At 38.4% G+C, this 15,340-nt stretch overlaps 1 protein-coding gene across 1 annotated transcript in view; it reads left to right on the top strand.

The window, feature by feature from the left end:
- pigg (phosphatidylinositol glycan anchor biosynthesis class G) overlaps positions 1-15,340 on the top strand; it is a 222,565-nt gene that overhangs the window by 33,670 nt on the left and 173,555 nt on the right. The window contains exons 3-4 of the mRNA XM_052154365.1: positions 8,663-8,872; positions 9,236-9,424. Coding sequence (XP_052010325.1) covers positions 8,663-8,872; positions 9,236-9,424 — 399 coding nt within the window. The remainder of the gene's footprint in view (positions 1-8,662; positions 8,873-9,235; positions 9,425-15,340) is intronic.

The following is a 15,340-nucleotide window of genomic DNA, read 5'->3' as shown; positions in this document are numbered from 1 at the left end:
AGAACAAGGGCGTAGCAGTCATTTTAAAAGTGTTGACGATTGGGGACACTCGCTGTCAGTAGGTGGATTGCACAGACCCAACTCTTGCGGTGCAGTATTTATATATTACAGTATATGTTAATAGACAGCTATGATATAAGTATTATATTAATATACAAGTCTTATATACTTGTAGTATATGTAGTGTTTTAAAGATTCAGGTATTGCAAATTAAGGCAAAATTAGCTGCATAAAGGGAATCTTGTGGAGCACTTGCTTCTGTTTCACACATGACAATAAAAGACTGAACACAAGTTACACCTTGAATAAATTATTTAATCAATTACAATAATGACCATTGTGCATGTGCACAATTACATTTTTTAATCTGTACTAGTGCATTGTGGGATTTAAATGTATCCAAGTGGCTCGAGTATTTTGACTACATTCACCAAAATTTGTTCAGATCCATTTAATGATTCAGTGATGCCAGAAGGTGACAAATGAATGTCTTGTGTGAAATGAGTTAGTCACTGAATCAACGATCAAAAGAAAATTTTAATCCTTTAAAATGTCTAAATACCTACAAAGAGACTTTAGTAGAGGTTTTATGCATGACAAGAACAAAGCAAATCTATCATTCCCTACAGTTTGTGAGCTGCTGAGCATGACTGTTATCAAAAGACAACAATAATAGTGTTATATTATGAGTTTCAATAACGTCCATATGCTTTCATGTATAAAAAAAAAGCGTGTACTTATCTCTGCAGATCTATCTTTTTTCTTACATTTGTCGACTGCAGTCCAACATAGATGTAAAAAACAGGAGCTGATATTAAAAATAGTTTTACATATATAACTCTGATCTAGTAATCTGCTTGAATTGGCAAAAAGAGCCAATCAAACGATTACCTCACAAACAATGTAAAAAGCATATCTTAATGAAGATGCACTGATATAAACTCCACATACAATGTGTGTTTAAAAGAGGGATTGTCCTTTTCACATAATGCTGCCAATCAAGGACCATATGCAGATAAATAACTCTTGTTTGTGTTCCTCATCTCTAGATTATTAATTTAGATCAACATCAATGCAGATAAAAAACATGGATAAATGAGCATTGTTGAAAGCAACTTTGTAAAAATGAACGAAGCTGTGTTGATGAGACTTTCTGACCTATGACCTATTATGCAAGAGTTGTTTCAGCTCATGTAACTCACCTGTTATTGGCTGGATGGTTTCTAAATCAGCCCAAAGTAACAAAACCCAAATAATACTGTATACAAATCCACCATTTGGACTCTGTATGGGTTTAGCTTGGAAGAGTGTGGGGGACCGAATCACATTTTTTTAAAGAGTGTGGGGGATGTGTCCCCACGCCCCCCCTGGCTGCTACGCCCTTTATAGAGAACTATTGATGCTTATAATGACACATGCTTTGTATGTTCACTCTCTTTTTCTCTGTCATTCTCTCTCTCTCTCTCTCTCTCTCTCTCTCTCTCTCTGAAGAGCGCACTGTTAATTGTCTCGGAGAAACACGCTACACTAGATGAGTAATTATGTTGTGTACACTAACAGACACTCATCAATACCCTCATTATAAATAGAAGGGCTGGTCTTGTAGTTTGTGTGTTTTCATTGACTGCTTCATTAGACAATGTTATTCTTGTGAGATGGGCTTGTAGGAATTTGTGTGTTTTCTGGGTGAGGAAATTTTGTTTCTCAAACAGTTTGGAAATTTGTAAGTCTGTTCCTAGAATTGCTAATGAGGCATCTGCCCTATTTTAGTATCTCTGGTTATTTATATTCAACTTCACAGCTTTATAATCAGATACAGTATGAGAGTTTATGAGATGAGAAGTCTTAAATACAACAAAAACAACATCAGGCTCAACAGCTTTTTTCCATAAAGCTGCTTTCCTTGTGTGCTATCTATGCCTCTCTTCATTTCATTAATTAACTTATTAAATTATGCTGTTTTCAAGACACTAATGGACAACCTTGTCTCATAGAACTCATTTTACTAAAACAACATTTTTGCAAACTGAGTTTTACGTGCAGCGTTCTACGTTTTGCTGCAGTTTCCTGGTGAAATGAACACTAGAGGCACTACAAAAAATGTGTTTTATTCCCGTTTACACAAATCACGAGTACAAGGGTTCATTATGACTTTATAAACACGTATTTTTTGCACTTTGTGGCAGGGCGGATTGCGGGGCCGGATTGTGATTATACACACCCGGTCCCTTATCAGGCTAATCAAGCCTCCGAGAGGGATAAAGGCCGATTGCGGAGGATGGTGCGGGAGAGAGAAAGGGATCGTTGACGGACATGTCCGTCGTGTGTGTTGTGGTCTTTTGTTTAAGTTCACCATTAAAATATTGTTTATATTGCTAAGCCGGTTCTCGCCGCCTCCTTTCCATAGAACTGCGTTACACACTTGTTGTTATGGTATCAGAACCCTTTTAATTTGATGCATCATTTACAAAAAAAACCCGCTTAAGTTGACACTTGAGACAAAGGATTCATAGAAGTGACAAAATGACGTGATCGCATTTGTTCTTAGGACACTATCTGTAAGGTTTATGTGTTGGTTTAGGTTGGTTAAGGATATCGGTTTTGTTTTCCTCTCATTTGTTTTTAGGACACTTTTGGTTAGGGAGGTATGTTTTACTCATTAAAACCTCCATATGAGATTCACCTTTAAAACCTTGTCTGATTACAACACCATTTCATTCACTTTTGGCATCATTGCTGGACAGTTCATTGGAATCTGCAGCAAAACGTGTATTGAAGCACATAATTTCATTTGCAAAAATGTGTTCCATGAGATCAGGGTGCAAATGGAGCAGTTAAGATATTCAAGTGTGGGTCACGTGACCCAGAGCAAGATGGCCACTTAAGATTTCACTCCGCTTCAGGCTTGGGTTATATTCTTTATTTTCTCCAAGTAAACTTGAATCTATCAATTAATCACTACCGCAGAGATGTCCAAGTAGCAGTACAATAATGATTTTCCAATTTTTTTCTTCATCCGGCCCACCCGCTGGTAAGAAGAAAGTGATTTAACAATCGGCCACATGCACTGCCAATGAGGGCCAACATGGTGAATATATATATATATATATATATTTTATTTTATTTATTTATTTATTTTTTTTGAGTTTTGAGTTTTGAGTTTTGTCCAGGTGTTTAGGGACATTTTGGGGAGGGCAAGCGCTGCAACTTATATTTTTTATATTTTATGTTTTTCATTCTGTAGATTGTCTGCTGCTTTGGCTTTTTCTTCTACATCTCTTCTTTCACTCAAAGTCTTTACCCACTCAACTCTTATTATCTATTTGTTGTCCAGTTTTACAATCCTTATGTCTGGATCACTTAAACTCATTACTTGGAATTTCCAAGGGATTGGCCATGTAATAAAAAGAAGAAAAAAAATGTACGCATCTGATAAAACAAAAATCTGACATAGCTCTGCTCCAAGAAACTAAATTATCCGACATAGAAGATTTGAAGCTTAGGAGAGATTGGATAGGTCAAGCTTACTTCTCCTTCTATTAGCTAAATAAAAGATGTACTGTCATTCTTAGAAATAAATCCTCCTCTGCAAATGCATCAAACCCCCGTTCATCCAATGTCCTTAATTTATGCACAGACACTGGCTTGATTGATATATGGCGACAGATGAATCCTAAAGTGAGAGACTACACGTTCTACTCACACCCCCATCACTAATATTGTAGGCTTGACAACAATTTTTACATGCAGTTCAGGCCGTATTGACTCCATTGGACCACGCTTCAGAACATTTGTATATTGATCCAGATTTCAACATCCCTAGAACTTCACATTTGAGGTTCAATATCTCTTCTGAATAGTGACACTTTTTGCACTTTTGTTCTGGACAGTCTATCACAATTCTTCAGTGTCACCTGCTTTGATATGGGATGTGACTAAAGCCACGCTATGTGGACATCTTATCTCTTACACTCTCCACCTGAAGAGAGCTTGAGAGAGCAATGGGTAAAACCTTGAGAAAGAAGTTACTAGGTTAGAGAAAATACATAAACAATCTCCAAGTTCCAAATCTAAGTGTTGTTGAACTTAAGGAACAAACTGAATATGTATCACATGCCATATTCAAATGCTATTGCTTTTTACCAAACAGAAATATTATGAATTTGGTAACAAGTCTAGTCGCTAACTTGCTCATCAATTAAAGAATCAGAATAATGATAATTCTATTAATATGATAAGGAATGTGGATGGTGACCATTTCAAGTGACCAGTTGATTATTAACAATACATTTAGAGATTTATAAAAATCTCTAAATGTATTGTTAATAATCAACTGGTCACTTGAAATGGAGTAGACAAACTCGAACATTACCGCTTATCTAAAGGATATTTCATTGCCTATTATTGCTGAGGAGGACCGCTCTAGCTTAAATGCACCATTTACAATGGAGGAAGTCTGGGCTGCAATTCAGGCCATGCCAAATGGGAAATGTCTGGGCCCAGATGGCTTTCCACTAGAATTTTTTAAAAGGTTCTGGAAAATCCATCCAGTTCTTATGCCTGTTATTAATAATATTTGGAAAGGTGTTATTCCACCTTCTTAGAGATATGCTTCTATTAGCCTTCTTTTAAAAAAAGACAAAAATCCTTTGGAGTGTTCGTCTTACAGGCCCATCAGCCTTCTTAATGTGGACTACAAGATAGTTGCAAAACTACTGACCTGCAGACTTGAAATAGTGCTTCCTACAATTATAAATCTAGACCAGGCAGGCTTTGTGAAATCCAGGTATGGCATGGATAATGTACGCCATGCTCCTAATGCCATAAATTACTTCAACACTCATAAAAAAACAGCTATGATTATATCTTTGGATGCCGAAAAGGCATTGACTGTGTGGAATGGTCTTTTTTGTTTCAAGAAATTTGGGCTAGGTTCTCATTTTATTAGTGCGATTTATAAACCTTCCAGAGATCCAATTGCCAATGTCAATACGAATGGCCTGATGTCCGTGGGATTTCTAGTGCATAGAGGTTGTAGATGAGTGCTCTTCATCACCCTTATTGTTTACATTATTAATTGAGCCTTTGGCCGAAGCCATCAGGACTGACCCCGATATAAATGGGATCACAGTGGATGGATGTAATGCAAAAAGCATGTAATATCATTGTTTGCAGACAATGTTCTTTTGTACTTAGGAAACCCGCAAATATCTATCCCAGCAGTTTTGAACTCTTTAGCTTTGTTTAGTGCTGTGTTGGGTTATAAAATTAATTTGAGAAAATCTGTTACCATGTCTTTTAATATTACCTGCAATATGTCTATATAGTCCCTTTTTCAGGTTTCGGAGAGAGGTCTTAGATATCTGGGTATTTTTATCACTCCTGATTTAAATTATTTGAGACCAATTATTGACCTCTAATTAATTTTTTTTTAAACGATTTGAAATCTCCCTTCTCGGGAGAGTCAACGTTATGAAAATGAATACCGGGATGTCATGAAGTGTCCTCCTACAAGTTTCCGACAGTGGTGACTGTGTTAGCCAGACTACACAACATGTCTGTCTAAGTGTTGAAATAAGTCTACCAAGCTCTCTTGACATGAATGTGAATGCCTGCAGTGAAGCATCACTTAAAATCACCCCAGGGACTGGAAAGAGCAAGATAGCGCTAACATAATATGGGAGATCAACTTCCCAATATGACCCATGCGTGCTGCTTTGTTGTATGCCTAGATGAGATGATCATCTGTAATTCAGCATTGAGGTCATGGGCAGTGAGCATTAGGCCGCCAAGGCCTCCTCTGGTGAGAGAATAAGAGGCATTAAGCGGGTCAACTCCTGCCTCGCATTGCAGCCAAGGCCCTGCTTGCGCTGGTATGGTGTGTATGAGACCTGGGATTCGCCCAGAACTTCTGTACCTCCTCAATGTAGTCATTGGATGGGAGAACACCAAGAGCAGAAGATTGCGAGGCTCTTCTGGAAAAGGCACTGGTGGGGGCTCCCACTGTAGGGGCCTGTGTCTAGGCTTAAACATGCCAATGCAATACGGAGAGCTTGCTTTACTACATCCTAATCCGACTCTAGTCCTTCAGCAGACCCGTGCATGGAAGCATCATGGGAGAGGTGAGAGTGAAGTTCAGATAAGACGACCTCCATTTCCTTCTCACGAAACTGGCCAGAGAGGCGGCCTTCGGTAGGACATAATCCTCCGCAATGGATGGTTCCATGGGGGGGGGGGGGTTTCCACTGCAGATGCTATTGCATCATCTGGTTGCTGAATTAATAACGGAGACTTAATCTGAGCAAATTCCGTAGTCAGCGCATCAACTTTCTTGGTTAAGGGGTCCTCCTTAAGTCTCTTGCTAGTGTAGGCACTCATTACGTCCACCCTCCTGTGTTTATTCACTGCTTTACGTGGCAGGGGTAATGCTTCCATCAAGAGACCTTCTACTGAAGCTAACCTGGAAGCCCTATGCTCCCAATACATGGTGCTACAGTTCATGCAGGCCTCTTCAGTGAGGCCCTGTTTCAGGTGCTCTAAGCCTAAGCAGGAGGGACAGCAGTCATGTCCATCATCCTTCTTTAGAGTGGCCCTATCACTGTGACTCCTTGAACAAGCCCGAAATCAGGCTGTTGTAAACAAATATATAATCTAAATAGTTAATGTAGTAATAGTATGAATAAATGATATATATATATATATAATATGCTACTTACTCAACTGTTTAAGTCACACAATATTAACAAACATAGACTGCTACAGAGAGCGCAAACATTCTACATCAGTACTGTACAGCTGAATAATTAGGTATGCTAGCAAACGGGCTATTAGCAAACACTGTATAGCTGTTCCACGGAGCGAAAACACTCTCACCAGCCACTACAATACTATTCCGGAAGAATGAGAATGAACTCCAAATATATAAGCCACACTCACCAGCCATTGTTTCCCATATACCATCCCGGAATACACACAGATGAAAGTAGCCCGGTTACTCACTTGGTTTCCCAGCTGTATCAGAACACTAACCATAGGGGAGTTGTTTCCAACGAATTCAGCTTGCAATCCGTCGCAAAGTCTGGAGGATGCGTTTACTACTTTTTTCTTATTTTTATCAACCTGCAATCCTTGCATGTATGGGAGAAAATTATAGGGACAGTTTGCTGGAAGTCACAGGGTTAAATAGGAGAGGACCCTGTGTCATCCTGGGTCACAAGGATACTTTGTTGCTATTGGATTTCACCTGAGCATGCGCAAAGAGCGATAATGTCCAGTGTGAAGCACTGCCTCTGGCGGTCAGTAACAATGAAATGGAACTACAAAGACATGTTGTTACAAGTCGGAATCTCATAATTACCATAATTCCAACATGATGTGAATGCACCTACAATGCAAATGACCTCCGTTATGATTTTCTTACCTCTGCGTACCGACATAGTTCACACTGTTGTTAATCAGGGTGTAAATTTAGGTGTTCTTATATGACATGTGCTCATGGTTGTGACATCATAAGCGTACACATTTTTATCGAGATATTTTTGCAACTAATTTTCTATAAATGTGACTGGGACATGAGCTTTACATTGTAGATATGTAGGTATGTCAACAGAGTACATCAAAGAGTAAGATAAAGCCTCTTTTCCATTATACAAGAAAGGTGCCTGGTGTCACAATTAGGGTTAGAGAGGCGAGGAGTCAAGTTCAGGGTAAGGACAGGTTTTAATAATAATCACAAAAGATAAAAAAAACTGAAAAAAACAGAACTACCCCTTAGGGGAAAAACACATTTCCACAACTGGCAGGAATTTGGTGGCTGGGCTGGAGAAGGGGAGCCTTGAGGTCCAGGCTTCTAACAGGACTCTCCAGGAAAACCGACAGACCGACCAACATGACTGGAACATCCACACAGTACAGAAACCACAAGGAGATAAAATAGGGAAGGAAATCAGGAGGGTAACGAGGGAAGGCAGGTGTGGCAAATAAACTGGTAGCAAGGAGGCGGGGCCAAGATGTGAGACAGAAGAGCACATGTCGAACAAACGCAATCATAAGCCATGTGCTCACATTTAACACAAATGTCAAGACAGAAGAGCACATATCGAACAAACACAATCATAAGCCATGTGCTCAACACGTACACAGAACATGCATGTCAGGATTCCATCACCAATTTATAAACATGACTGACCAAGGTGACAGGATCCTGAAATTGGGATGCGGTAAAATATACCGCAGTAATTACGATGCACGTTTGTTATCATAGACACTTCAAAATACAGAGAGGAAATTCTTGATAACCCATTAGCCAAATTGTTTCGATATTTCTGAATTAAGTAATTCGTTAGTGACTGGTAACTTTTTAGGAATTGTAAGAGTGATAGCCCTAACTGAGTGATTTGAGCAATCCAAAAGAAAGACAAGAAAGACATTCAAACTATCTAATAAAGAAAACATCTGTTGCGAGTTGCTCACCTTCTAACATCTTACCTCAATGGAGTAAGTTTTTATCCAGCAATTATCACAAAATGAAAATTATTTAGCAAATATAACACAATGAAAATTTGATACCGGCAAATGCCTACATATGACCCCTTTAGGGTTTCTTAAAAAGTGAAGATGGATTCTCACACATGTTTCTGCTCTCCCACACATCCCTCATCAGGCACTGACCACTGGCAGCATCCCGGGTTTCATAGATGTGGTGATGAACCTCAATTCTCCGGCTCTACTGGAGGATAACCTCATCTGGCAGGCCAAGACTGCCGGCAAACGGATCATCTTCTACGGTGACGACACTTGGGTGCGCCTCTTCCCCAAACACTTCATGGAGCATGACGGCACTACTTCCTTCTTCGTGTCCGACTACACCGAGGTGAGAGGGGCTGTTTGCTAAACTTTAAATTGTATTTTCCAAGTCTTCTGCAGTCATACTATAGCTTTAAATGAGGTACAGACCAAAATTTAAGTAGTTGTTCACTGATGAGCTTTTCTTTCTGCTGAGCTCTCAAATCGCACTCACAATGGTCCGTTACGCCGAACGTTGTTATGTCTTGTAACTGATCACTGCGACAAAAAGACAAAGCTTTTGCATGGCTTCAGAAGACCTAGAATATACTGTAGCATGAGAGTTGTATAGATTTTACTTTATGGTAATTTTGGAGCTTAAAAACTTCTCCTTTTGTGTTCCATGGAAGAAAGGGATGAAATATTTAATATCTTTTTCTCTTTCTGTCAGGTGGACAATAATGTGACACGTCATTTGGACAGCACTTTGAAAAGAGATGACTGGGATATTTTGATTCTGCATTACCTGGGTCTGGACCACATCGGTCACATCAGTGGACCACACAGCTCTCTGATTCGACCAAAGCTTATGGAGATGGATGACATCATCAAGAAGATACATGCCGCGCTCATATCAAAGGTGTGTTTCTTGTTTGACATTTATAAGCTATTCGGATGAATCGCCCAATATTTGGCAATTTTGAGATTAAATCAGCCAACAACTGTGTCCACTTGGTCATTCCACCGTGTCATTTGCATAAACTATTCCTGTGTATTATGCAGACACAACTACTGTATAAGTTAACCATTCGTAAGTTGATTCACCTTAAAAGTCTATCTCTGTGGCACTATCAAATAATTTCTCTGTTTGTTTGAGTGCCCCAACCATCCTGACACAGCAACATTGACTCAACCAATGGCATGTGTTTGGACAGGACTGTCTGCTTTACTGAACAATGGAAGACAGGGGAGTATTTTTTGGGGGGCATTATTTTTATATGTTTGGTGAACTTTTTTTAGCCCAGAAATTACACGCTTCACCTTTCACCATTCCTCTGCAATTCTTTTCTGCACCCTGTCTTGAAGCCTTTACTCTTTTTTTTTTCCTCATCAGAGTCAAGCTCATTTATCTTTCTGGAAAGCGTTCTTCACACAATATTTTATGGGCTTCTGCTATATTCTGACCCAAATACGGAGATTCCAGAACTGCTCCCAATGGATCATTTGGCTGGATTCAACCCTGCAAAACTTTACTGATTTTAATGTTCTATTAATACTGAATTCAAACAATAGCTCATTACCACAAACTCATTTGCAGCAATGTTCACCAAACTTTCGGCACAAAGCTGTTTGGCAGCAAGATTCTGAAATATTTGCCACATCGATTTACCAAAGATGTGCAGTAATGTTCGCCATTCATTTAGCACAAAGCTCATTTTAGGTTTCCCTCAGTCACGGAAAACCTGCAAATATTAGGGAATTTTAAAACAGGAAAAGGTATGGAAAACTCATGGACAGTTCTATAATAAATTATATTGTTTTGTAGTTATGATTGTAGTTTTGCTCTAAAAAATGTCATTGGCTAGAAAGTTGTCTATGTTAATTTAGTCTCTATTAATTGTTATTATTTCTCATCCTTTCAAAAGATAATGGAAAGTAGTGTTGGGATACTACTTTGAAACTGCAGCTTTCCAAGCTATAAGCTACTTCTTATTTGAAGTAATTAAACTACAGTAAAGCAACTCTTCAAAAAAGTAGCTGCACTACATTGAAGCTATTTATAGCAGAAAATATTTTTAGATATAAAACAATTTGGATGATATTATTTAATTTTGCAATCGCAAGTTCTTTATGGTAAATGGTCTGCACTTATATAGTGCCTTTTTAACCTTAGCGGTATTCAAAGCACTTTACACTGCGTCTCATTCACCCATTCACACACACATTCATACATCAATGACGGCAGAGCTGCCATGCAGGCGCTAGCAACTTGGGGTTCAGTGTCTTGCCTAAGGACACTTCGGCATGTGGAGTCGTGTGGGCCAGGAATCAATCCGCCAACCCTGCGATTAGTGGACAACCCGCTCTACCACACACACACACACACACACACACACACACACACACAAAAACACACACATATATATACCATGTTTTTTTCTGTTAATCAATTCTGATTGGCTGGAATTTGTGCAGTTCAAACCGTTGAATGCACAGGTAGTTCCGGTCATTGTAATCACTGTTCGATATTAATGAGCTGTTAGTAACCATAGCAACATAACATTACAGAGAGAGCTGTAGCAATTGAAAACGTCCTATCTACTTTCATCAGCATAGCTAATATAATGGAATTCCACTTGTTTTGCATGGTATAACCGCTGCCTCTGCCTCGCATAAGCATCGGCTATAAATCTGATTTTTAGGGAAGGGACCCACAAAATATTTTATCTCTCTGTGTTTAAAAACAATAAGGCAAAAGTACACCATATACTCTAAAGGATGACATGAAACCAAAGTTTGATTACTCAAAACAGTTAATTTGTGAATGATATCCTTTTATCTCCACACCGCATTGAAAAACAGACACCATATACACAATGCATATCAGCAGTAGGAAATCAATTATATAGTCTTATCTGTATGATGTAAATGATGATGATGAATGTCCTTCCCAAACAACGAATGAAGAATACACAATTTCACGAATGAAAGCATTGTTGGTTGTAATCCAAATAGTTTTCCTCCGTGCAAAATATATTCCTTAGTGTCATGGTAAATACAATTTAAGAGTTCTTATACTCCTTATTGCGGCTTGATCCACTTATAAATCCGCAAAAGTGCATACATAAAGTTTGAACACCCCCAAATGTTGCTCATAGTCCTCACTGTGATACATGTGGTGAATAAACATTAAACTCTGGGTTGTGAAATCCTATTCAGATTGAGCGTAATGCCCATGAGTGTAATGCCATGACCTTCTACAAGTAAAATCAGATAAATACCATTTAGGAAATACACGTACATCAATGAATCCAGAAACATACAATAAACCCAAGAAAAGGAAACAATGCTTTCTTCAGATTGAGCTTTAAAATGCAAGGATTCCTAATCAGGACAGTGTTCAGTGTTTGGAACGATGAGCCACGCTTGCTTTCTCCATTGTTCTTCTACCACCCACACCTGTCTTATACCTGAGAGTACTGCTCTCTAGCGCCCTCTCATGGTGAGTAGTAGAATTAAGATAGGGGAAAGAAACATGTAAACAGGAGTGTGACACTTAAAACGGAGGGTGAGAGATTGAAATCGGAACATATTAAATGCGTCTTGCGTGGTCCAGTAAGGCGATGCAAGACGATTTAAACTGTAATGTGTTGTGTTTGTCATGTTTCTGTGCTGAAGTGCCAGATATAGCCACTAGAGGACCCTGCTCTCTCACATCTCTGATTCAAACACTGAAGTAGAAACGCTGTTTGTTTACAAAACGCAGGTGAATGTGTTTTGCGGTTAAGCGCTACCATGTGCAAGGACAAATTGTGATTTATTAATTAAGTCAATCGTACAGCCTTGATGGATAGCATTTTTTGAGTGTTTTGAATGGTTTTCCCCTTATTATACAGTCAGTGCTACTTTTACTGTCACTGCCATGTTTGTAACGTCGTTTTTTCCCACTTGAATGTAAAAATAACAATGACATAATACATTTTCTCTAGAGTTCCAACCCCTCTACATTCTGTGGATATTATTATTTTTGGATTGTGCCTTTTAAATTCAGATTAGACTAAGTGTGTGGTCACACTACTTTTTCTCTGTGTCTGAATTAGAACAGGCGGAGCTGCAGATCTAACAGCCCTTAAAAAATTTACTCTTATTTTTTATTCTTCCTGTCAAAATTTGCGCAGCAAAAAAATATATTACAGCTGTAACTAATCAATTCTGTCGCTTCACGTCAGGTGGTTCTTCGCTCCACGTCATGCATTTAAAATAGTTTAACCTACACCTAGCCGTGGATTATCCCTTACATATTTAATTAGTGTAACCTTCTTACATGAAAATTAACCATGGTTTTACTACAGTAACCATAATATTTGTAGTAAAACCATAGTAACCACAAACTAAACATGATTACTACAGTCATTGTCACTACAATATTACTTAGTAAGAGCATGGATAATTTTTGTAACGGTTAAACAGATAGGGTGACAACAGTGAATTGAACTGAAATATATACCTAATATACACTAATAAATAAAAAAAACACCCTATTTTATATAAACAAACTGAAATATAGCGATAAACGGCAGCAATTAACTAAATATTTCACATTACAAAATAAGGCAAAGTCCCTTTAAGGCTGAGCAGAGTTCAAGTCATTTAAATGAACTGTCCGAAAGAACTGATTCACTTAAATGATTTGGTTTTCACAGCGCAACAAGAGAGGTGACGTTTGGGTGAGTGTTTTTGATTACTCCCTCGGCTCCATTCCTGCTTTCACAAAACAATGTCACAAATCGCTATATTAGTCATAAGACAGTGTTACTCTTTGTAAAATGTAGCTCAATACTGGAAAATCTACACTATTGTGAAAATAGCTGAACTACTGTCATACTACTGACAAATGTAGTTTAATTAGTAGTGTCATTACTTTTAGTTTACTCTCTATTAGTGATGGAAACATCAAGGACATTCTTTTTTATAAATAAATTTTTCCAAAAATTTGAGAACCTTGTAATTTGCAGCAATGTGTTCAGGAAACATTTGCCTCAAAGCTCATTTGCAATGATGTTTGCCAGAACTTATACAGGCAAATTATCACCTTTTCTTTGAAATGGAGGAAACCTGGACTATTGACCGCATCCGTATCAGAATTCTTCCCACACTGCCCTGTTTCAGTCACGGGGCCTGGCCACACCTCTAAATTGGTGACATCTGAATAACCAGCTGCGTCCTACTTTAGCACCCTGCAGACCTGCTGCCCATCACAATATCTGCATGCAAAATCTGTTCCTTCTGCAGGTGAGAGTGTTTCTTTCCCTACAGGACCAGAGGAACACTGGAGCTCCATTCAGTATGACACATCCAACACTCATTAATCATAAAAGCCCTTTCTAAAAGATTGCATAAAATAACCTTTAATGTAGGTTATTTAGAACTTTGCCTCAAGTAACAATGGATTTTACAGTTTTAGAACATAATAAAATGAGGCGTCATGCACAATGTGGAGGTGAAGAGCCACTGAACACGAAGTTTAGTGTACACCTAGCTGTGGATTATGGCTTATACCATGGTCACTTGCCAGCATTGACTAGTTACAGCTGTCATGGTATTTTTCAGTGCAAATTTTGACAAGAATAACAATAACCGTTTCCTCCTTTATCTATGAACCATTAGATCTAGAGTTCAGTCCATTCTAAATCAGACATAGAGATAAACAAGTGTGATAATGTCACAGTTTTTGGAGACCACACACACTTTAAAAACTGTGAATTTAAATACTCAATCCAGAAATAGTAATGGCTTCATTATTAGAAGGTAGAAGTGTTTGCACTATAATATTGAATTCCTATTCTTTGTAATTTTCACATTAAGGGGGAAAAACCGGCTCTGATGCCGTAGCATTTCTAAAAGTAGCACTTATTGTTCATGATAAGGAGAAAATCATCCAAAACGCTCAAAACCCATAGACTTTGACCTCCATATGGTATCCATTAAGGCTGCATGATTGATTGAATTAAATGACGATGAGGCCTTGAAAGATTACCATGCCGCAAAAGGCTGCGTGTCATGAAACTGTCTCCATTCAGATCTTCAGGCAACGATGTGTGATCATGGGATGCCCCCTAGTGCACATGTTGAGCATGGCAGCAAATTTAGATGATGTTTATCGTATTAATACTTAAATTGTTAGCACAATAGCACAATAGTGATGGTGCTATTTTTACATCAGTAATGTGCTGACTATACATTGTGATCAGCTGAATGCCACTTTGGTGAATTAAAGTACCAATTTCCTTCCAAAACAGCAAAATCTGTACATTATTCGAAACTTTTGGCCACCTGTGTGTGTGTGTGTGTGTGTGTGTGTGTGTGTGTGTGTGTGTGTGTGTGTGCTGTGTTTTTGTGATTTACGAGGACAATTTTGTAAGTTACAAATTAGTAATTACAAGGTTATTATGCTATAAATGTGATTTATGAGGACATTTGTAGTGTCCCCATAATTCAAATCGCTTAAAAATCATACTAAACAATGTTTTATTGAAAATGTAAAAATGCAGAAGGTTTTCTGTGAGGGTTAGGTTTAGGGGTTGTGTTAGGTTTAGAGGATAGAATCTATAGTTTATACAGTATAAAAGTCATTATGTCTATGGAAAGTCCTCATAATGATAGGTAGACCAACGTGTGTGTGTGTGTGTGTGTGTCTGTGTGTGTGTGTGTGTGTGTGTGTGTGTGTGTGTGTGTGTGTGTGTGTGTGTGTGTGTGTGTGTGTGTGTGTGTGTGTGTGTGTGTGTGTGTGTGTGTGTGTGTGTGTGTGTGTGTGTGTGTGTGTGTGTGTGTGTGT

Source organism: Xyrauchen texanus, chromosome 23 (genome assembly GCF_025860055.1).
Source record: "Xyrauchen texanus isolate HMW12.3.18 chromosome 23, RBS_HiC_50CHRs, whole genome shotgun sequence".
NCBI classification, from domain to species: domain Eukaryota; kingdom Metazoa; phylum Chordata; class Actinopteri; order Cypriniformes; family Catostomidae; genus Xyrauchen; species Xyrauchen texanus.
The sequence above is the reverse complement of the archived record's forward strand: the minus strand, read 5'-3'. Positions and strand labels throughout refer to the sequence as shown.